General features: G+C 37.6%; 1 protein-coding gene and 1 non-coding gene across 3 annotated transcripts in view; one reads left to right on the plus strand and one right to left on the minus strand.

Annotated features, from left to right (window-relative positions):
• The window catches only part of ERCC6L2 (ERCC excision repair 6 like 2), a 144,510-nt gene extending 130,094 nt beyond the window's left edge, over positions 1-14,416 (minus strand). Inside the window, exons 1-2 of one of the 2 annotated variants that reach the window (XR_004277737.1) lie at positions 14,113-14,271; positions 8,268-8,692 (exon numbers count right to left, since the gene is read on the minus strand). Coding sequence is in view for 1 of the 2 variants with exons in the window: in XM_032308950.1 (XP_032164841.1) it covers positions 8,268-8,692; positions 14,113-14,158 (471 nt within the window). In the remaining variant the exon portion in view is untranslated. Of the gene's footprint in view, positions 1-8,267; positions 8,693-14,112 lie in introns of both variants that reach the window. The other variant, XM_032308950.1, reaches the window with a different exon arrangement.
• On the plus strand, positions 10,225-10,371 carry LOC116571285. The gene has a single exon (XR_004277831.1). It is a non-coding gene; the product is annotated as a U4 spliceosomal RNA (small nuclear RNA).
• Positions 14,417-23,399: the final 8,983 nt, after the last annotated feature.

A 23,399-nucleotide genomic window follows, 5' to 3' on the forward strand; every position in this document is an offset into this window, starting at 1 on the left:
GAAGATCAACAAGAAATCCAGCCAAGACCAAGTTCACCTACCAAGGAGTGCGGTTTCAATACCAAGGAGAGCAGCAGAATTCCAGAGGAGGAGAAAGCAAAGCACGGAACTCATGGCTTTCTCCCTGTGATTTTTTTAGTCTTGCAGTTAATTTTTTTCTTTTTCATTTTTTTTTCTCTTCTTCTGCTAAAATTTTTTTTAACTTTTACCCTTTTCTTTTTTAACGTTTTTTAACTGGCTTATCTAATATATATATTTTTTCTTTTTTATATTTTTCTTTATTCGTTTTCTTTTTTTAAATTCTTTTCTTTTTTTTTTTTTCCTTTTTTTTCTTTCTTTCTTTTTGAACCTCTTTTTATCCCCTTTCTCCCCACTCACGATTTGGGATCTCTTCTGATTTGGTTAAAGCATATTTTCCTGGGGTTGTTGCCACCCTTTTAGTATTTACTTGCTCCTTCATATACTCTTATCGGGACAAAATGACAAGGTGGAAAAATTCACCACAAAAAAAAGAACAAGAGGCAGTACAGAAGGCTAGGGACCTAATCAGTACAGACACTGGTAATATGTCAGATCTAGAGTTCCGAATGACAATATTCAAGGTTCTAGACGGGCTCAAAAAAGGCATGGAAGATATTAGAGAAACCCTCTCGGGAGATATAAAAGCCCTTTCTGGAGAAATAAAAGAACTAAAATCTAACCAAGTTGAAATCAAAAAAGCTATTAATGAGGTGCAATCAAAAATGGAGGCTCTCACTGCTAGGATAAATGAGGCAGAAGAAAGAATTAGTGATATAGAAGACCAAATGACAGAGATTAAAGAAGCTGAGCAAAAGAGGGACAAAAAACTACTGGACCACGAGGGGAGAATTCGAGAGATAAGTGACACCATAAGACGAAACAACATTAGAATAATTTGGATTCCAGAAGAAGAAGAAAGAGAGAAGGGAGCAGGAGGTATACTGGAGAGAATTATTGGGGAGAATGTCCCCAATATGGCAAAGGGAACAAACATCAAAATTCAGGAGGTTCAGAGAACGCCCCTCAAAATCAATAAGAATAGGCAAACACCCCATCACCTAATAGTAAAATTTACAAGTCTTAGTGACAAAGAGAAAATCCTGAAAGCAGCCCAGGAAAATAAGTCTGTAACATACAATGGTAAAAATATTAGATTGACAGCTGACTTATCCACAGAGACCTGGCAGGCCAGAAAGAGCTGGCATGATAGTTTCAGAGCACTAAATGAGAAAAACATGCAGCCAAGAATACTATATGCAGCTAGGCTATCATTGAAAATACAAGGAGAGAGAAAAGCTTCCAGGACAAACAAAAACTGAAAGAATTTACAAACACCAAACCAGCTCTACAGGAAATATTGAAAGGGGTCCTCTAAGCAAAGAGAGAGCCTACAAGTGGTAGATCAGAAAGGAACAGAGACCATATACAGTAACAGTCACCTTACAGGCAATACAATGGCACTAAATTCATATCTCTCAATAGTTACCCTGAGTTAATGGGCTAAATGCCCCAATCAAAAGACACAGGGTATCAGAATGGATAAAAAAAACAAAACCCATCTATATGCTGCCTCCAAGAAACTCATTTTAAGCCCGAAGACACCTCCAGATTTAAAGTGAGGTGGTGGAAAAGAATTTACCATGCTAATGGACATCAGAAGAAAGCAGGAGTGGCAATCCTTATATCAGATCAATTAGATTTTAAGCCAAAGACTATAATAAGAGATGAGGAAGGACACTATATCATATTCAAAGGGTCTGTCCAACAAGAAGATCTAACAATTTTAAATATCTATGCCCCCAACGTGGGAGCAGCCAACTATATAAACCAATTAATAACAAAATCAAAGAAACACATCAACAATAATACAATAATAGTAGGGGACTTTAACACTCCCCTCACTGAAATGGACAGATCATCCAAGCAAAAGATAGCAAGGAAATAAAGGCCTTAAACGACACACTGGACCAGATGGACATCACAGATATATTCAGAACATTTCATCCCAAAGCAACAGAATACACATTCTTCTCTAGTGCACATGGAACATTCTCCAGAATAGATACACAGAGACCTGGCAGGCCAGAAAGAGCTGGCATGATATTTTCAGAGCACTAAATGAGAAAAACATGCAGCCAAGAATACTATATGCAGCTAGACTATCATTGAAAATAGAAGGAGAGATTAAAAGCTTCCAGGACAAACAAAAACTGAAAGAATTCGCAAACACCAAACCAGATCTAAATCGGGACTCAATCGGTATCAAAAGATTAGGATCACTCCCTGCATATTTTCAGACAACAGTGCTCTGAAGCTAGAACTCAACAAAAAGAGGAAGTTTGGAAAGAACCCAAATACATGGAGACTAAACAGCATCCTTCTAAAGAATGAATGGGTCCACCAGGAAATTAAAGAAGATTTGAAAAAAATCATGGAAACAAATGATAATGAAAATACAACGGTTCAAAATCTGTGGGCCACAACAAAGGCAATCCTGAGAGGAAAATATATAGTGGTACAAGCCTTTCTCAAGAAACAAGAAAGGTCTCAGGTACACAACCTAACCCTACACCTAAAGGAGCTAGAGAAAGAACAAGAAAGAAACCCTAAGCCCAGCAGGAGAAGAGAAATCATAAAGATCAGAGCAGAAATCAATGAAATAGAAACCAAAAAAACAATAGAACAAATCAACGAAACTAGGAGCTGGTTCTTTGAAAGAATTAATAACATTGATAAACCCCTGGCCAGACATATCAAAAAGAAAAGAGAAAGGACCCAAATAAATAAAATCATGAATGAAAGAGGAGAGATCACAACTAACACCAAAGAAATACAAACTATTATAAGAACATACTATGAGCAACACTACGCCAACAAATTTGACAATCTGGAAGAAATGGATGCATTCCTAGAAACATATAAACTACCACAACTGAACCAGGAGAAACAGAAAGCCTGAACAGACCCATAACCAGTAAGGAGATTGAAACAGTCATTAAAAATCTCCAAACAAACAAAAGCCCAGGGCCAGATGGCTTCCCGGGGAATTCTACCAAACATTTAAAGAAGAACTAATTCCTATTCTCCTGAGACTGTTCCAAAAAATAGAAATGGAAGGAAAACTTCCAAACTCATTTTATGAGGCCAGCATCACTTGATCCCAAAACCAGACAAGGATCCCATCAAAAAAGAGAGCTATCGACCAATATCCTTGATGAACACAGATGCGAAAATTCTCACCAAAATACTAGCCAATAGGATTCAACAGTACATTAAAAGGATTATTCACCACGACCAAGTGGGATTTATTCCAGGGCTGCAAGGTTGGTTCCACATCTGCAAATCAATCAATGTGATACAACACATCAATAAAAGAAAGAACAAGAACCATATGATACTCTCAATAGATGCTGAAAAAGCATTTGACAAAGTACAGCATCCCTTCCTGATCAAAATTCTTCAAAGTGTAGGGATAGAGGGCACATACCTCAATATTATCAAAGCCATTTATGAAAAACCCGCCGCAAATATCATTCTCAATGGAGAAAAACTGAAAGCTTTTCCGCTAAGGTCAGGAACACGGCAGGGATGTCCGTTATCACCACTGCTATTCAACATAGTACTAGAAGTCCTAGCCTCAGCAATCAGACAACAAAAGGAAATTAAAGGCATCCAAATCGGCAAAGAAGAAGTCAAATCATCACTCTTCGCAGATGATATGATACTATATGTGGAAAACCCAAAAGACTCCACTCCAAAACTGCTAGAACTTGTACAGGAATTCATTCAGTAAAGTGTCAGGATATAAAATCAATGCACAGAAATCAGTTGCATTTCTCTACACCAACAACAAGACAGAAGAAAGAGAAATTAAGGAGTCAATCCCATTTACAATTGCACCCAAAACCATAAGATACCTAGGAATAAACCTAACCAAAGAGGCACAGAATCTATACTCAGAAAACTATAAAGTACTCATGAAAGAAATTGAGGAAGACACAAAGAAATGGAAAAATGTTCCATGCTCCTGGATTGGAAGAATAAATATTGTGAAAATGTCTATGCTACCGAAAGCAATCTACACATTTAATGCAATTCCTATCAAAGTACCATCCATCTTTTTCAAAGAAATGGAACAAATAATCCTAAAATTTATATGGAACCAGAAAAGACCTCGAATAGCCAAAGGAATATTGAAAAAGAAAGCCAAAGTTGGTGGCATCACAATTCCGGACTTCAAGCTCTATTACAAAGCTGTCATCAAGACAGCATGGTACTGGCATAAAAACAGACACATAGATCAATGGAACAGAATAGAGAGCCCAGAAATAGACCCTCAACTCTATGGTCAACTAATCTTTGACAAAGCAGGAAAGAAAGTCCAATGGAAAAAAGACAGCCTCTTCAATAAATGGTGTTGGGAAAATTGGACAGCCACATGTAGAAAAATGAAATTGGACCATTTCCTTACACCACACACAAAAATAGACTCAAAATGGATGAAAGACCTCAATGTGAGAGAGGAATCCATCAAAATCCTTGAGGAGAACACAGGCAGCAACCTCTTTGACCTCATCCGCAGCAACATCTTCCTAGGAACATCGCCAAAGGCAAGGGAAGCAAGGGCAAAAATGAACTATTGGGATTTCATCAAGATCAAAAGCTTTTGCACAGCAAAGGAAACAGTTAACAAAATCAAAAGACAACTGACAGAATGGGAGAAGATATTTGCAAACGACATATCAGATAAAGGACTAGTGTCCAAAATCTATAAAGAACTTAGCAAACTCAACACCCAAAGAACAAATAATCCAGTCAAGAAATGGGCAGCGGACATGAACAGACATTTCTGCAAAGAAGACATCCAGATGGCCAACAGACACATGAACAAGTGCTCCATATCACTCGGCATCAGGGAAATACAAATCAAAACCACAATGAGATATCACCTCACACCAGTCAGAATGGCTAAAATCAACAAGTCAGGAAATGACAGATGCTGGCGAGGATGCGGAGAAAGGGGAACCCTCCTACACTGTTGGTGGGAATGCAAGCTGGTGCAACCACTCTGGAAAACAGCATGGAGGTTCCTCAAAATGTTGAAAATAGAACTGCCCTATCACCCAGCAATTGCACTACTGGGTATTTACCCTAAAGATACAAACGTAGTGATCCGAAGGGGCACGTGCACCCGAATGTTTATAGCAGCAATGTCCACAATAGCCAAACTATGGAAAGAACCTAGATGTCCATCAACAGATGAATGGATAAAGAAGATGTGGTATATATATACACAATGGAATACTATGCAGCCATCAAAAGAAATGAAATCTTGCCATTTGCGACAACATGGATGGAACTAGAGCGTATCATGCTTAGCGAAATAAGTCAAGCAGAGAAAGATAACTATCATATGATCTCCCTGATATGAGGAAGTGGTGATGCAACATGGGGGTTAAGGGGGTAGGAGAAGAATCAATGAAACAAGATGGGATTGGGAGGGAGACAAACCATAAGTGACTCTTAATCTCACAAAACAAACTGAGGGTTGCTTAGGGGAGGGGGGTTGGGAGAAGGGGGGTGGGGTTATGGACATTGGGGAGGGTATGTGCTTTGGTGAGTGCTGTGAAGTGTGTAAACCTGGCGATTCACAGACCTGTACCCCTGGGGATAAAAATATATGTTTATATAAAATAAAAAATTTTTTTAAAAAGTATAAAAAAAATCTTAAAAAAAAAGACTATACTACAATCCAAATGGTAAATGCCAATGGTAATTAATGCCAAAAGTAAATTTTCATAGATCATTTTTACCTAATTCTACTGTATTTTGAAATTCTATTAAACTTATTAAATATTATCCACATTTCCTTAATTGGCTAGTCACTGTATTTATAGAAGTTCTACCTTAAATGGATCTCCCAAACCCCCTATATGTAGAACTTATTCTCTGAGCTATAAGAATAATAACTAGAGATGTAGGTCCCCAAGGATCAGAAAAATCCAGCCAAGTATCAAAACTAGTGTGGAAACTATGTCCTAACCTTCAGAAGATAAGCTCTCAGGACTTTCAAAGCACATTCATAACACAACTGAAAGTGTCCCAAGGATTTCAGTGTGTCAGATAATATAAAATTGTGCAGTAATATCACTTTAAAAAATACAACATAAAACAAAGGGAATAACTTTATAACATGGACTTCAGAGATGAAAGCTATATTTGAGCCTAAAACATGCATAAGAATTTGAATTTTATTTGGTAGTTTTGATGGGAGGAGACTCCCAACTAGTTCTCAAAAAGGTCACTTTTTGTAGCACCCTGATGTTTCTGATTTTGCAGATTAGCAGGCATTGGTGGGAAGACATTCTAGCATAGGCAAAAACAATAAAATTATATGTAAAGATAGTCATATTAGTTATTTATAGTTATAGTTATTTATTTTCCTCTCGTATTCATCCATATACCTTGGTCACAGATGATAGTTTCCTAAAGGCTCCTTTCTATATTCTTGCCACCTATTCTCCTGAGAAAGTAAATTTGTTTACTCCATAAGCAATTATTTAGCACTTTCAGTGTGCAAGCTTCGAACTATGTGCATTGCCTAGGCTTAAAGGGACAAACAGTATGGCTAATTGTGATAGACTATGATTATTGAATGATTAAGTTTCACTCTAGATTTTTACATCAGAGCCTATACATACTTGCATTTCTTGACTATTTTTTTAAGATTTTATTTATTTATTTGAGAGAGTGAGAACACATACACCGGTAAGCAGGGGGAGGGGCAGAGAGAGGAGGAGATGGAGAAAGAGAATCCGAAGCAAACTGTGGGCAGGGAGCCCTGATGTGGGATTCAATCTCCCAACCCTGAGATCATGACCCGAGCGGAAACCAGGAGCGTGACCCTTAACCCACTGAGTCACCCAGGCGCCCCTAGACAATTTTTAAATGTTAAAATTAGTTTTTCACTTACCTTTGTGTTCCCCTAACAATCGAGGTGTCATGAAGAATAAAATGGCTTAAATTCAATTATAATGAAGGAAACACAGAAGGTAATCAGAAACTAGACAAACACTCCTGAAAATCCAGAGTGACTGTATAGTATAAAGTCTGGTTTCTGAACTCTAATCTTTTTAGATCACAAAACTTTGTGATAAGTACCTTCTGACAGGGCTCCCAATAATCCCCACCTGTTGGTATCCATAGCCCTGTTTAATCTTCCCCTTTGAGTAAGAGCTGAACCTAGAAACTTGCTTCTAAAGAAGCAAATATGGCAAAAGTGAAGGGCTGTCTCTTCTGTGATTAGGTTACAAAAGACCATGAGCTTTCTCTTACTTGTGCTCTCTCCTGCCCTCTCACTTGCTCTCCCTGAGAAAGTATGCTGCCATATTATAAGAAACTCCATTAAGAGGCTCCTACAGCAAGGAACCAAGGGAGCCCTTCAACAATAAATAGCTCATGAGAAACTGAGGCCTCAGTCTAACATCCCACAAGGAACTGAATCTTGCCAACAATCATGTGGCCAGGAAGGGAATCCGCCCTAGTCCAACCTTGAGAGGACTGCTGCCTTGTGAGAGCCTGAGCCAGACAACCCAGCTAATCTGTACCTGGATTCCTGACCCACAGAAACTGTAATATGATAAATGCATTCTGTTGTAAACTGCTAAAGTCTGGAGTAATTTCTTATACAGCAATAGATAACTAGTACTTCTCTCAAGACTTCTGGCACACATTTTAGGGAAATAGGAAACCTCTCTGAAGTCCGTCAGTAGAATTCCTAGTGGTTCAGGGATCCCAGATTAAGAAACTTCTGATATGATAAATTCTAAACAATATACACAAAATGCCCGCAAGAAATCAATTGAACCATCCTATGTAGCTTAACAAATGGCAGAATACTTTCCTTCCATACAGTATTGCTAAGAAAGTTAAACTACTTTAAATATACCTGATATCTTACTGCTAGTATTACCGAAGGTAAAGTCAAGCCAAGTTATACCAAAATATTCTGAATAACATATTTCAGATACTAAATAAGTACTGAGGATAAAATAATGACTATACACCATCCTAATTTTGAGGACTTTCCTGTTCAGTGGGTGCAAAACACACATACACATACACACACACAAAATAGCTACTGTAAGAATTGGGTGTACAAATAGAGATTTGTATATGGTATCCATTCATGTACATAATAAAATGACTTTAATGAATTTTAATTGTAAGGTAATTAAAAGAAATACCTGTACTGTTTTTCCAAGTCCCATGTCATCACCAAGAATACATCCTTTTCTTTGAATGAAGTGTGCATAGAGAAACTGGGCTCCTTCCCTTTGGTAGTCTCTCAAATACCTATTAATAGTATAAGGAATAGAGTCCCCATCTTCAGATAATGGAAAAGCAACAGCAGATGATGGAAATTTTCGGTCTGGGAAATAAGGTTTTTCCAAATCTTCATCATCAAATATAAAATTCCTGGAGCAATCTTTAACAGATTTTATTTCTTGAAGTTTTTTAAGAGGTACTTTTCTTTCTTGAAAATCTGAATATAAGATGATTGCAAAGGACTTCCCATTTTCATCCACTGTGACAGATTTTACGCTTGCTTCACAAAGTGTCCCATTATCTGGAGAAGGGGCAAGACATCTTTCTCCTGGATGCCATATGTCTGTAATAATAAAGAAGATAATAAAATTTCCAAATCTAACTTATAAAGTAACCCCCCATTTATCCACTGCAATGAGGAAAAAAAAATGTATCTCACACGAATACCCTTTCCAAATTACTGAAACAAGATAAATTATAACATGTATAGATATTCTCCTAAAACATATTGTCAGATGTTCTCCTATAATAAGCAGAATAATGGATATATAATTTACTTCCAGTTGTTCTCACCCTGGCTGTGTGTCATAATCTCCTCATTCATGCTTCGACACTATCTCTGGTGATTGTGGTTCAGTGGCTACGGGCCATAGGCATCTGGTTTTATTACTTTGTTTGGTGGATACTGTTGAATTCAAAGGGCCATTCTGATTCACAGCCACAGCTGAGAACTACTAATTTAGATAGTCATAATGATTCATGAACATTATGTATATTATTCATGATATGGTAGAGTAATAGTAAATGGGACTTGATAATGAGTAAGGTAAAATCCTCTAGACAGCAATGCTTTTGTGATTCTCCTGTCTGCTTTTATCTCCTTTCTCCATAGACAGCTGGTCCTTCTTGTCAATACTGCTAATATTTTTTTTAACTTGAAAAAATTTTTTTTTAGTATTGCTGCTTCTAAACTGTTTCTTGAATTTGTATACAACTAACCAAGGGAATCCCTAATTCAACCACAGAGTAATGTGTGTCAGCTCTGTCATAGCTTTTCTCCCTTCCAGTTTTTAAAGAGTTGCAGTTCTTAAAAAAGAAATGAATTCCAAGATCTCTTTCTGCTAATATGCTATTATTTGAAAAGTGTGACCCCTTTCTCTATATGTATTTATTAAGTGCTTAATTGTATAGCTTTCTATTTTATTTTCATTTTTTTAAGATTTTTTAAATTTATTTGACAGTGAGAGCAAAAAAGCACAAGCAGGGGAGCAGCAGAGGGAGGGAGACAAGCAGGCCCCCCACTGAACAGGGAGCCCGATGCAAGGCTGAATCCCAGGACCCTGGGATCATGACTTGAGCTGAAGGCAGAAGCTTAACCCACTGAGCCACCTGGGCACCCTATCTGTTTTATTTTCTATTCAGAAAATATAGCACTACGAATAGGGAGGGGAGTATCTTTATAGCATACAATTAGTATAATTAGAAGATACCAAATAGAGGATATTAAATAAAAATATTTGTTATATGGAATTTCATATAGCAAGAATTACAGAGGAGTTATATGGCTACAGATATAAGAATACTAGGAATTATTTTTCTCACATATTTCTTATTGAGATCAGGTGACCACTGGTAGTTTCTTAGGATCTTTCCAATGATTCCTCATTAGGTTTTTATAACATTTGAGATTATAATATGACTAGTGTATCTATACTGTCTTAAGCACAAATAACTCATTATGCTGTTTCTCAGCAGTTGTGCCTCAAAAGTAAAACCATTATTCCCACTAACTTTGGTAAGGTTATTTTGCATAACAATTAGAAGTACACCAAGAAAAATCTATTCTCCTACTCTAATCTTTGGATACAAACTGTTAGCTTTGCGCAGTGGCAGTATCGTAGCCAATGAGGTTTATCCGAGGCGCGATTATTGCTAATTGCATCCAAACTGTTCAAGAACTGTCACACAACTCTAAAAGACATAGTTTTAACAAGAAACTAAAACCTTGATCCACTGTACAGGGATAACAGATCATTGGGCCCTATTTTCATAACCATACCATTTGAGGCTTAGGACCTGAATTAACCCTTATAGCAATTCCTAATACATTATTTGTTTCACATGATTTGTTTGCCTATCCAGAAAATGCCTTCCAATTTTTAAACACTGAAGTCATTAATGTGTTGTTATTCAACATATATGTTTTTAACTACCAAATACTGTATGTACCACAATAGGTATAAAATGAAAAAAACAATGTAAAAATGATAATGATTAAACCTTGCTCAGAACTAGTCTTTCCAAATCTCATTAAATGGCGTCATCATCTAGCCAACTTTTCACGATAGAAAACCTTTAGCCAGCCCTTATTCCTCGTTTTATATTCCTCCCTATATCCAATCCATCAGAAAGTCCTGCTCATTCTCCCTCCATTATGCTACCACCTTTCCAAAACAACTGTTGGCAAACTTTTTCCGCAAAGAGTCAGACTTTAGTTATTTATTATTTTAGTTTTGCAGGCTATACAGTCTCTTACCCTTGTAACACAAGAGAAGGGGACAGAGAACACATAAACAAATGGCATGGCTGTGTTCCAATAAAACTTTATCTACAATAAGTATCAGGCTAAATTTGGCCCTGGCCCATAGTTTGCTGTTCTCTGCCCTAAAGTATACCACCTATGGCTTTCTCCTAAATTACCACTATAAACTCTTAACCATTCTCTCTGCTGCCATCCCTACAATCCATTTTACACATAGCAGCAATACTATTTCAAAATATAAATTATTGGGCACCTATGCGGCTCAGTAAGTTATGCATCCGACTCTTTGATTTCAGCTCAGGTCATGACCTCTGGGTCCTGGGATCCAGCCTTGTATCAGGCTCCATGCTCAGTGGGTTATCTGCTTGAGGATTCTCTTCCCCTCTCTCTACCCCTCCCCCTGCCTGCCTGCTCTCTCTTTAAAATAAATAAATCTTAAAAAAATTTTTTTTAATTACTAGTAAATCTTTAATGTAAAACTTTTCAACGGTTATCATTGCATAAAAAATAAAGTACAAACTCCTTACTATAGCCTTTAAGTCCCAACATGATCTGCCAATACTTACTTCTCCAACTCAATCTCACTTTTCCCCTGTACTCAAACATGCTAAGCAAGTCTTCTCTCAGCTGTTTGTATGTCATCTTCTCACCTTATTTAAAGTAGGGTACCCTTTTATTCTATATCTCAGTATTTTACTGCCTCCATAACTCATATCACAATGTTTAATGACTATGTTTATTTGTTTTTATCTGTCTTTCCCACTAGAGAGTAATTTCCTTTCCAGAAAAATGTCTGTATTTTTCAAGTTTTATCCCGAGCATCAGCACTCAATAGGCACTCAATAAATGTGCTGAATTTATTAACAAACACACATCATTTATCTCACAGATCCTAGATACCTAGTGAGGGAGACGGATACTAAAAAGTTCACAAACACTAAATTGTAATAAGTGCTTCAGAAGATAAGAACAGAGTATTATGAAAAAAAGTATTGAAGAAACGTAATTTAAAGGGGAAGAAGATCTAAGAAGAGGATCTCTAAGCACACAGCATGTGGAAAAGCCCTATGGGCTTCACCCAACAACTCTGGAAATTTTGGTTCCTTAGTTTGGTTCCTTAGTTTGAATAATTTCTAGAACTAAAGAGATTCAGTTAAGTTTGAGCAAAGGCTGGAATCTCTCTGTATCGAATTCTAGAACAAATATCTTAAATTGGGAGGATTTCCTATGGGGGTGAATGGCAGGTCCTCTTTAACGTCACTTCCTTTCCTCCTTCATTCCAGACTGGCTTCCTTGCTATTGGTCAACCATGGCAAGCATGCTCCCACCTCAGGGTCCCTGAGTTTTCTATTCCTTCCATCAACACTCTCCCTAAACACCCAAATGACTAATCTTTTCACTTCATTTAGGTCTCTGTTCCAATGGCATCTTCTCAGAGGTGTTTTCTCTGACCACTCAGTCTAAAATAGCACTCCTGGGATGCCTGGGTGGCTCAGTCGGTTCAGTCACTGCCTTCAGCTCAGGTCATGGTCTCAGGGTCATGGGATCGAGTCCCACATCGGGCGGTGGGGAGCCTGCTTCTGCTCTCTCACTCTCTCTCTCTGACAAGTAAATAAATAAATAAAATCTTTAAAAAAATAAAATAAAATAAAATAGCACTCCCTGCCACTCTTCCTTTACCCTGCTTAATTCCATTTTCAAAGAAAAATATGAAATATCTGTTACTGCTTATCTCAACTAAGCTCCCTAGAGCAGGGACTTACTTTGTTCACTACTATACCCTGGGCACCTAGAACAATGTTTGAAACTCAAATACTTGTAGGACTAACAAATATTTATATAGAGCTAATATCTGAAGACTTATGTGTGCCAGGCATGTGCTTTATTTCATGTAAGCCTTGCCACCATCCTTTCATGACTTCATGTAAGTAATATTATTAGTTCCATTTTACAAATGGTGAAACAGGGGGCCTGGGTGGCTCGGTGGGTTAAAGCCCCTGCCTTTGGCTCAGTCATGATCTCAGGGTCCTAGGATGAAGTCCCACGTCGGGCTCTCTCTGCTCAGCGGGGAGCCTGCTTCCCTTCCTCTCTCTCTGCCTGCCTCTCTGCCTACTTGTGACCTGTCTGTCAAATAAATAAATAAATAAAATATTTAAAAAACAAAACAAAACAAATGGTGAAACAGAGAAAGGTTAACCAGCTTGCACATGGTTACAAATGGCAGATTCAGGATTTGAACCAAGCTATCTGACCTTATAGCTACACTACTGTACCATGCACACAGGAATAAACAAGTCCCGGGAACTGAGTAGTCCCTCTTCCTTTTAACTGAGGTCTGAGCACCACAGCCACTACAATCTCCACTCAGCAGCTTCACTACTTATTTCACCTGCCAGCCTTCTGTGGGTAGTTATACTCATGATCCCTGAGTTAGACTGTCATCAATTCCTAGCCTTCAGAGTTGAGTCTTATTACATAACTTCTCTAAATTTTAGCTCTGAATTCTTCATCTATTTAATGAGAAGGATACCTTCCTCAAAGGAAAGCATGGAGATAAACAAGCAGCATATTTCTGGGCACTGAACAAGCACTCAATATCTGAGAATTTTTATTATATTACTTTTAATAATGAAAGCTATTAATTTGGGGGCAAGAAGGCATTCCACTTGACTCGTGTTAGACAACCACACACTCCTTAAACCCCGTCTTGAGGACCCAATAAAGGTTGACTGTAAAGCCCTGATTCAGGACATCATATGTTAAGGTCTTTGTGCCATCAAATAATGTGAACTGAGTATCTCAACCTTTTCTCACCTATGTAACAACAAACTTCTACCATTCGCTAAGAACTGGGGCATAGAAGGATAAAGAATAAACATACTGCACATTTAGTGAGGGCTTAATATGGACCAGAAGCTGGGTCACATAAGTGCTTTGCATTGACCGTCACATTTCGTAATCACAAGAACTCAACAATGGTCTCAGTTTTACAGATGAGGAAACTGCCCAGTTTCTCAGCAAGTAACTGTCAGAGCCAGCACTAGATCCAGTCTGACTCCAGAATCCAAGTTCTCAACACTGAATCCCAAAGAACTTGCGCCACACTCCAGCTGTCATTCAGAAGAGCCCACAAGGTAAAACCCCAACCCCAAGGGAACTGGCAGGAATGGGTCCAACCCAGCGTAGTAGACAGCTGCCTGGGCTGACAGGCGAGCTTGTACCTTTGCCGGCGGTTTCCGCGCGAGGCTTGGGGGCAGAGGGATCCATCTGGCCAGGGGGAGGGGCCAGGCAGCCCGGCTGCGTACGACACTCGACAGGCGGCCGAGGACCTGGAGGACGAGGCGGGCGGGAAGACTGAGGCCAACGCCACTTCCTGCAGCCCAGCGTACATCGCCCCCCTGAAGCGCGACGCCAGCGGCCGAGGGGAACACAGGTGGAGCCCGAGAGGATCCAGGGAGAAGGGAGGCGGCGCCTCAGGCAGCGGCAGAGCTGGAGAGCGCTGTGGAGACTGGCAAGGCGGCGCTCACCTAGTCATCCGGCGATCCGCCAGGGGAAGAAGCAAGCCGGCAAATGGACGGACCCCTTACCCTCTCTTTCAGAGCAGACCCTACCCCTACCTTCCCTGCAACTTTCAGCCCTGTCTCGGAAAATCCCGCGAGATCGGCCGCCTGAACTGTCATTACGATCTCGCGATAACAAAATCCTGTCCACATGGGCGGAGTCGTGTTCCTGCCATCTTTGCCCCAGAAACCGGTAACACAAAGGTCCGCGGCACTTGCAAATGTCGCGAAGTTTGATGTAGCCGGCCTCCGTGGTGCGGATATTGCAGACAACATGGAGGCACGAGAATACCCGTGGGTTCGCACCTGCGCCAGTCTTTTAAGGGCTGACTCACAGCTGGAGATCGTGGGCGCGCTCGCGGCCTGCTGGCATGTATTTGGTACTTCTCTTGTCTCGTGTAGCGCCTGCCCAGGAACTTGAGTCCAGTGACTCCCTCCTGGAGCGCTGTCTCAGCGGGGTGGGACACCCACCCGGAAGCCAGCGCTTCACGACACTCACGGGTGGCTGAGGAAACTTAGTGGTCACACACTAAAATATACTCAAAAACGACTCCTGTGAGTGCAAACCAGCAGTACGTGCCATAAATGGAAGATAAAGGTAAAAATACTAAGAAAATTTAAAGTGTTTTTCCGTGTACCATCTACGGTTAACAGTGGTTTGTGTGACACTAGGGAAAACACTATGCAGGCGGTCGGGCTGCTTTTGTTCAAGCATCATCAGAACAACACACTACTCACAACTTAATAGACACCACTTATCTAATACTTCGCCAGACCCCATACGTTGATTCATCCAAAAATGGTTTCTGCACTTGTTGAAATGTTTTCATATACTGTGGGATATTTCATTGAACTGGAGTGCTTGAACGAGCTTGTACTGGTTTCCTATTGCTGCTGTAACAAATTACCACAAATTTTAGTGGCTTAGAACAGCACAAAAGTATTAGGGATAACACAAATTTATTATCGCACAGTTCTGTAAATCCGAATTCTTACGTGGGCTTCATTAGGCGAAAACCAAGGAATCAGCTGGGCTACATTCTTTTCTGAAGGCTCTCCAGCAGAATCCATTTCCTTGCCTTTCTACCTACTCCTTGGCTCATGGCCACCTTCTGTATTCAAAGCCAGCCTTGCCTCTCTCTGAGACTTCCATAGTCACATCTTCCTCAGATTGCAGCTGGGCAGGATTCTTTGATCTTACCAGATTGGGTCTACTTGAATAATCCAGGATAACCTTCCCATTTGAAGGTCTGTACCCTCAATTATATCAGCAAAGTCCTTTTGCCAGGTAAAGTAATATATTCATGGGTTCCAAGGATTAGGATGTGAATATTTTTAGGGGCTTATTATTCAACCTACCAACTGGTCTAAATGAGGAAAACTATGTCTGTTTGCTGCCAATAGGTATCTATTCTTTGAGAGAAACTAACAATTAGCAGTATGTTTTCATAAAATCCTTCATCTAGAATAGTTCTGTTTACCAACAGGTAGAAACTCCATATCTAAGAAAAACATCCAATTCACTCACTATGTGTGAGATGTTGGCCCTCACACATGGTTGAGAGGTTATGTCATTTAACCTCATTGCTTCAGTGTCCTCATCCGTGACAACAAAGAGGCAAGTAACGGTAACTGACATAAAAAAGTGTTGTAAGAATTAAATAGGTTAAGTAAAACATCTAAAGCAGTACCTGGTTGTAGGAAGAAATATGTGGATTGCTATTATTGTTGTTATCAATGGAATGCATCCACTTGAGAGTTGCATTCTATATAACCATTGCTTCATTTTTTAATATTTTGGCTAGTTGATAGTACATTATTACTTAGATTAGGATTTTAGACTACATTCTAACTTAAAACACCATAGATTGTAAGGCATATTATTTAGGTACAACTGAAAAAAAGGAAAAACTGCTCATTATATAAATTGCAACTTCTGATTTTTAACATGCATCCTGATACAGGAAATTTTTTAATGTAGGGGGAAAAAATCTGCTTCTTGGAATTGATGAAATATATCTGCACTTGTTGAAATGTTTTCATATACTGTGGGATATTTCATTGAACTGGATTGCTTGAATGAGCTTGTACTGGTTTCCTATTGCTGCTGTAACAAATTACCACAAATTTTAGTGGTAATTTCACATTGTCTCCAAAATTAATGGCAGTTGGAAATTTCAACCAAGCTTACTTTTTTACAACTACCAGAAAGGTTTGATTATTTCCCTCCACACACACTAAAATAACTAGTTCTGTAATATTGTCTTATTTTTCCAGAGGTCTAATTTAAGACCTTGATTTTTATTTCTTTAAAGTTTTGTTTGGTTGGTTGGTTTTTGTTTTTGTTTTTGTTTAAGAGAGAGCCTGAGATAGGGGACAGAGGGAGAGGAAGAAGCAGCCTCCCCACTTAGCAGGGAACCTGGCACAGGCTTGATCCCAGAACCTGGAATCATGACCTGCGCCTAAAGCAGATGCTTAACTGACTGAACCACCCAGGCACCCCAAGACCTTGATCTTTAAGGGCTGACATCTAAATAGAAGTGATAAAACAAAATCAGAAGTAAATTTTATTTAAATGAAAGAGGTCATCTGCTTGAAGGAATACTCTTATGACTAACAGAGGAGGAGGAAGCCTCAATTTCTGAGTATTAATTAACCTCACCACCATGTTTATGATGCATAGTGAAGCAGAAAAAATCATGACATAAAAATATGTTTTAGTGAATTAGATGCCTCACAAAACTAGATATCCTTAAACATTCCTTCCCCCCACTTAACAGTATCTTTTGTCTAAGGCTATTGCAAGGACATCCTTGTCTAGGTGCTGATGTGCTAATACTGTAATGCTAGTCCTGCAAAGTGAAATTGAAAATCTTGCAAAATATTTGGGAATTCCTAAAGTCAATATAAATGATCTTGGATAAATAGAACATGTGCAAAACCATTGGCAAAGGAGAAGCTAGCAAAATTAAATTATTAAAACTACAAAAGACAAGAAACATAGAGGATGATAGCATAGACATTTCAAAGACTATTACTTAAATATCAAAGAGACCCTTGAAAAAAATGATTCTTATATTTTACCAAAGAAATTTTTTTGTGTATGCACTGTAAAAATCGAATATATATCTATATGTGGTTCATAGACCTCCAAAGTTGTGTGTTAATTCAGCAGGAAAGCTCAAGAAAAAAAATAGGTATGTATTTCAGTTCATTTGGGCTTCTATAATAATACCACAGACTGGGGTAATTTATAAACAACAGTAATCTTTCTCATAGTTCTGGGGGCTGGGAAATCCAAGATCAAGGCATCAGCATGGTTGTGTTCTGGTGAGACCCCTCTTCCTGATTTATAGCTGGCACCTTCTTGATGTGTCCTCATACAGTGCAAGGGACTAGAGAACTCTGTGGTATGGCTTTAAGAACACTAATTCTGTTCATGAGGGCTCCACATGTGTGTATGTCATCACTTTGGGCACTAGGATTTCAGCATATTAATTTTGAGAGGACACGAACATTCAGATCATAGCAATATGAAAACTTTGAACTTTGAAAACTTCTTAGTTAGATAATTTTAGGTTGTAGCATTTCTCCCTTGATAAAATGTACCAGCCACTGTGTCAAGGGAAAGAAAGGAAGAATAGATGAGTAAGAGCAAGGTGGACATGGTAGAAATAGATGTGTCCTTTATCAATCTATAGTTTAAAAGGCAGCATTATTCAACAGTATGAATATATTTAACATTTCTGAACTGTACACTTAAAAATAATTAAGAAGGTAAATTGTGTGTGTGTGTGTGTATGTGTGTGTGTGTTTACTACAGTTAAAAAACAAACCAAAAAGGGTCAACAAAAGGACTGTTTAAAGCTTGAGCCAAGTGTAGTGAAAGATATATAGTGAATGGCAGTTTAGTGCTAGGACTGTGTGATTATTACATCTTGAACCTTCATCGATGCTATTTTTACTTCACAGACTCACTGAACATTAAAACCTGAAGAAATCTCAGAGGTCCTCAACCAATGCTCTAAAGATAATTAAGATAGTTTGAGAAATGTTAGCTTATTTTCCCAAGATCACAAATAGAAAATAACAAAACCAGGATTAGAATACGATTTCTCATCCTCAGTCCAATGTGATAGATGTATAAAAATATTATTTCATAGAATATATTTTTAAATTTGAAAAATTAAAACCTATGATTCTACTTCTTGTAATATTCCATCTCATTTCATATAATAAGCCTAAAAATCCTGCAACAAGACACCAAGATCTGCAGGTTGAAATACTATTATAAAAATACCCAAAATGTATCACTAAGCAAAAAAAAAAAAAGAAAAGAAAAGAAAAAAAAGTTAAAATACTCACAGGCCAAAAATAAGGAGAAAACTGAAAAATAGCTTACTAAACTTCTACTACTGTACTGGAGGTATTTGTCTATCTCAGTTACAGAAAGGTCTGAGTTTTGTCTGTCTTATGGGGACAGAAGACATGGTATTAAGCTCTTACATGGTCACAAATTGGAACTGAGACCCTCTGAAATCAGAAATCCTGAAAGGCAACACCCTCAGTGAAATTACTGGGTAGATAAAAATCTGGAAAGCAGAAAAGGGGGAGGATGAAGAAGAGAGGCTATGTCTGGTGTGGCTTGGGCTCTATGGACAGGGTTGTGCCTGTGTGTATGTATGTATATGTGTCAATTTCCTTTAACATTTTGAAACCACTACCATATCCTAAAATGGATTTAGGATTTGAGTTCACAGTGTATGATCTGGGAAACCCCAAGCCAAGATAATAACATAATGTAGTGTCACATTAATTGCATCCAGGTTGGAAGAAGGAAGCAAGCTCATCTTCTCTAAAGGAAAACATGTTAAAACAAAGATTCCCCAAAGTTTCCAGAAATAAATCCCAAACAATTCATAATTCCCAAACTGTAAAAAGAAAAAAAAATTGCTTAATACAAGCCACCGTGAACAAAAGCAAGCAGGGAAAACATGCAACAGAAATAGACTCTTAGTGATTTCTGTTAACAGAAGTATTAGATAAAAGTGTTTGTGTGTGGTTTAATATTTACTGATTTTTTTTTAAAGTGGAACTGAAAATATAAGAAAGAAAGACACTGTCAGAAAACAGCAAATAGATTTGTTAAAAGAACCAGAACTTCTGGAAAAGAAAACCTTAATTATTGAAATTAAAATCTCTATGGTAAGTTAAACAGCAGATTAAATACACCCTAACAGAGAATTCATAAACTGAAAGATCTAAAGAAATGACTCCAAATGAGAGCAGAAAGTCAAGTGGATGGAAAATATAAAAGAAAGGTTAAAAGAAATGAAGGGTAGAATTGAATTTCCAGAAATAATGAATAGAGACACTGAGGGTAAAAATGTTGAAAGAAATGATACCTGAAATCTCAGATTCAGAAATCATAATGAATTAAGTATAATACAAAAAATAAAAAATAATAAAAATAATAAATTCATTTAAAATAATAGCAATATATAATAATATATATCAGTATTTAGACATGTTGAAGTAAAATTACAGAAGCAACAAAGAATCTTGAAAGCAGCCATTTTCTAAGACAGATTACCTATGTAGAATAGAATAACAATTTAACTGGTAAAAGAACTGATAATGGTTAATAGTAACAAGAAAGTCAGAAGAACTTGGATAGTAACTTCCAAGTGCAAAGAAAATAACTATCAGAGAAAATAACTACCAACCTAAAATTGTATAATCAGCTGAACTATAATAAGAGCAAAATAAGAATATTTTCAGACAAAACTAAAAACAAGGTTCACAAGACCTTTTTAAGGATTTTGAACTAGGAAAAAAAAGTGAAATGTAAGAATGATTAAACCTTAAAAAATGAAAAAATAATCATTGACTGTATAAAACTTTAACAATAATTATGTAATTCAGGAATATAAAAAATAAAGGGCAATTAAAACACTGGACAGAAATAACTTAAAAATGTGATAATAGTGGAAGACTTTAAGGTATTTGAGATATTTCTGTTGGAAAGAGAAGAGCAGAGATAACCTTACTAAGCAAAGTATTCTCATTAAGTGTCAGAGTATATGTAAATGGAATATTAAAGGAATGTGTAAGTTCTTAATAAAAATGCTAAGAATATTAACATCAGACAAAACAAGCTTTAATGTAAAATGCAGTAAGTGTAAAGAAATTAACCACATAAATGATAAAAGTCTTAGGTTGCCAGGGAGGTAAAAAGTGTTCTAACACCACTAGTGGATGCATTGGGGACCACCTTACAAAGGATGACAAAAGGATGCACTTTTTCCTGGAGCAGAGGTAGATGTTAGGTGAGAGGAAGCCAGCAGCCATTTCAAGATGACCCTAATCAGGGACCTGGATAGCTGGATGCCTAGGAGTAAAGTACTGACTGAAGACCACAGGAAAGCACCCTGTGAGAGAAAGATATTTAAGGAGAGCCTTTGCAACTTCATTACAGTTAAATAAGACCTTTCCAGTTCCTTACTTTATCTCCTTTTCCCAAGATTAATCCTGGAAAAGTTAGAAGCAGCCTAGTAAGTGGGAGAGGAAGGCAGAGGCTTAATTTTTTTAAAAGAAGCAGTCATTCCTACTTTTTTCACTGCACACAACTCACCTGTAGCAGATATGAACCCTGGTAGAGGAAGAACTTTAAGTTTGAATTAGTTTTGGGGTGCCTGGGTGGCTCAGTGGGTAAAAGCCTCTGCCTTCAGCTCAGGTCATGATCCCAGGGTCCTGGGATCGAGCCCCACATTGGGCTCTCTGCTCAGCAGGGAGCCTGCTTCCCTTCCTCTCTCTCTGTCTGCCTCTCTGCTACTTGTGATCTCTGTCAATAATAATAATAATTAATAATTAATAAATAATAAAATCTTTTTTTTTAAGTTTGAATGAGTTTTGAAATCTTAATATCACTTTAGCTTAATTGCTAAACTGAGACTTTCTGCTATATTTGTCTAGTCGCTCAAAGTGACCATAGGTTTTTTTTTTTTTTATTGAAGAAGACTTGTGATTTTTCCTAATTTCCTTTCAAGAGTATGGAGAAAAACTAGCCCTCAAAGTTGGTTTGAATGGACAGTGCAGCAAGTAAATGAATTTCTATTCTAATTTCATCTCATGGGTTCTACTTTTTCAACATCCATTAGGATGGAATAATAATAGAAATACTGCACATCAAAGTTAGTAAGAAATTAGTACTTAAGGAGTAAGAAAATACTTATATGAGAAAGAAGAAAGGCTAAATGATCTATATTTCCATGTAACTTACAAAAGAACAACTAGTCCTAAAGAAAATGGAAGAAAAATAATGAACAGAAATTAATGGAGGAGTAATTTTAAAAATACAATAGCAATAATAAGCAAAGTGATAAGTTAACTCTGAAAAGAAAAATAAAGTAGGCAAGACACTGGTAAAATGCATCAAGAAAAAGAAGAAAAAATACAAATAAATATTAGGAATGAAAAATGGGGCAAAACTAAAGCCAATTCAAAGATTAGAAAAATATGGGAATATATGCTAATCAATTTCATGCCAAAATATTAAATGCATATTTCCTTAAAAATATGTCAAAAAGGAAGAGGCCCCGAATGAGACTATAACTCTTAAGAAATAACTTGAGTCAGTAGTTGAAAATGTCCCTCCAAGGAAAGACCAGATCCACATGGTTAGATAGGCAAATTCTACCAAATACTTAAGGGAATAGAAACATTCAGTATTAAATAAACTCTTCCAGAGAATAGAGGAAAATCTCCCCAACTTATTTTATCAACTTAGTGAAATCTTGACAGCAAAATCTAATAAGGACAGCATGACAATGGTAGTTATGATGACTGATGCAAAAATTCTAAATGAAATACTAGTGAATCAAATCTAACTTTGAATAACAACTATAACATTAATCATAATGCATCATGACCAAGTTAAGTTTATCTCAAGAATGCAAGTATAGTTTCAAATAGGAAAATCTAGTAGTGTAATTGATCAACAGATTAAAAGAGAAAAATTATAAAATAATCTCAAGAGATGAAAAACTCATTTTATAATATTCAACCAAATATTAATGTTTCAAAATAGCAATAGAAGTAAACTTTCTTAACTTAATAAAGGTGTCAATTCCAAACCTGTAAGAAACACTAAATGGCAGAATGGTACACAACACTCCTTTTAAAACCATGAACACAAAGATATCTCTTATTACCACATCAGTTCAACATTGATCCTAGTCATTTCAATAATAAAAGAAAACTAGATACAAATTATAGATATTAGAAAGGAAGAATCAAAACTGCTATTATTTAGGAAAAGATTCTGAGTAAATGGTGGGGCAGGAAGCACCAGAAATCTGTCTCTCCACCTACGCAATAATTGAACTGGTAGAATCTGTCTAATATAACTGTTTTGGAACTCCAGAGTTTGTTGAAGGCTTGCAATTTCTAGGAGAAGACTTGGGACAGTGAATTGTGTTTAATTTTGGTTAATTTCAGATGGAGGCACAGTAGCAGCAACCTATCCACCACCCCCAGCCAGTAATTGCTAGTTGTGGGTGTATCCCTCAGGCAGCTTGCACAAAGCTGTGTAAACTATAGAATAGACAGAAAGAATCTGTGTTCCCCTTGCTGATTACTGCTTCCAATCACAGAAACACAAAGAGGAAGCAGCCATTGTTGGGCCTACCCCCATTGTTTCAAGCCCCTCCCTCTCTGGCTGAAGTGATAACCAGGGTATTTAAAGGGCCAGCCACCCTTTTTCCCCTTATATATTTTTTTGCCTTTTTTTCATTTGGGAGCCAGACATTAAAGAGTAGGACATTTGGGGAAAAAAACCTGCATACATGGGGAAAGTTAGAAAGTGACCACACATACCCAGAGAAAGTCTCAGAAGAGACATAAGAAAACACTACATTTACACTTCAAGGTGTTCCTAGGCAGAGACA

This window comes from Mustela erminea, chromosome 12 (genome assembly GCF_009829155.1).
Source record: "Mustela erminea isolate mMusErm1 chromosome 12, mMusErm1.Pri, whole genome shotgun sequence".
Taxonomy (NCBI): domain Eukaryota; kingdom Metazoa; phylum Chordata; class Mammalia; order Carnivora; family Mustelidae; genus Mustela; species Mustela erminea.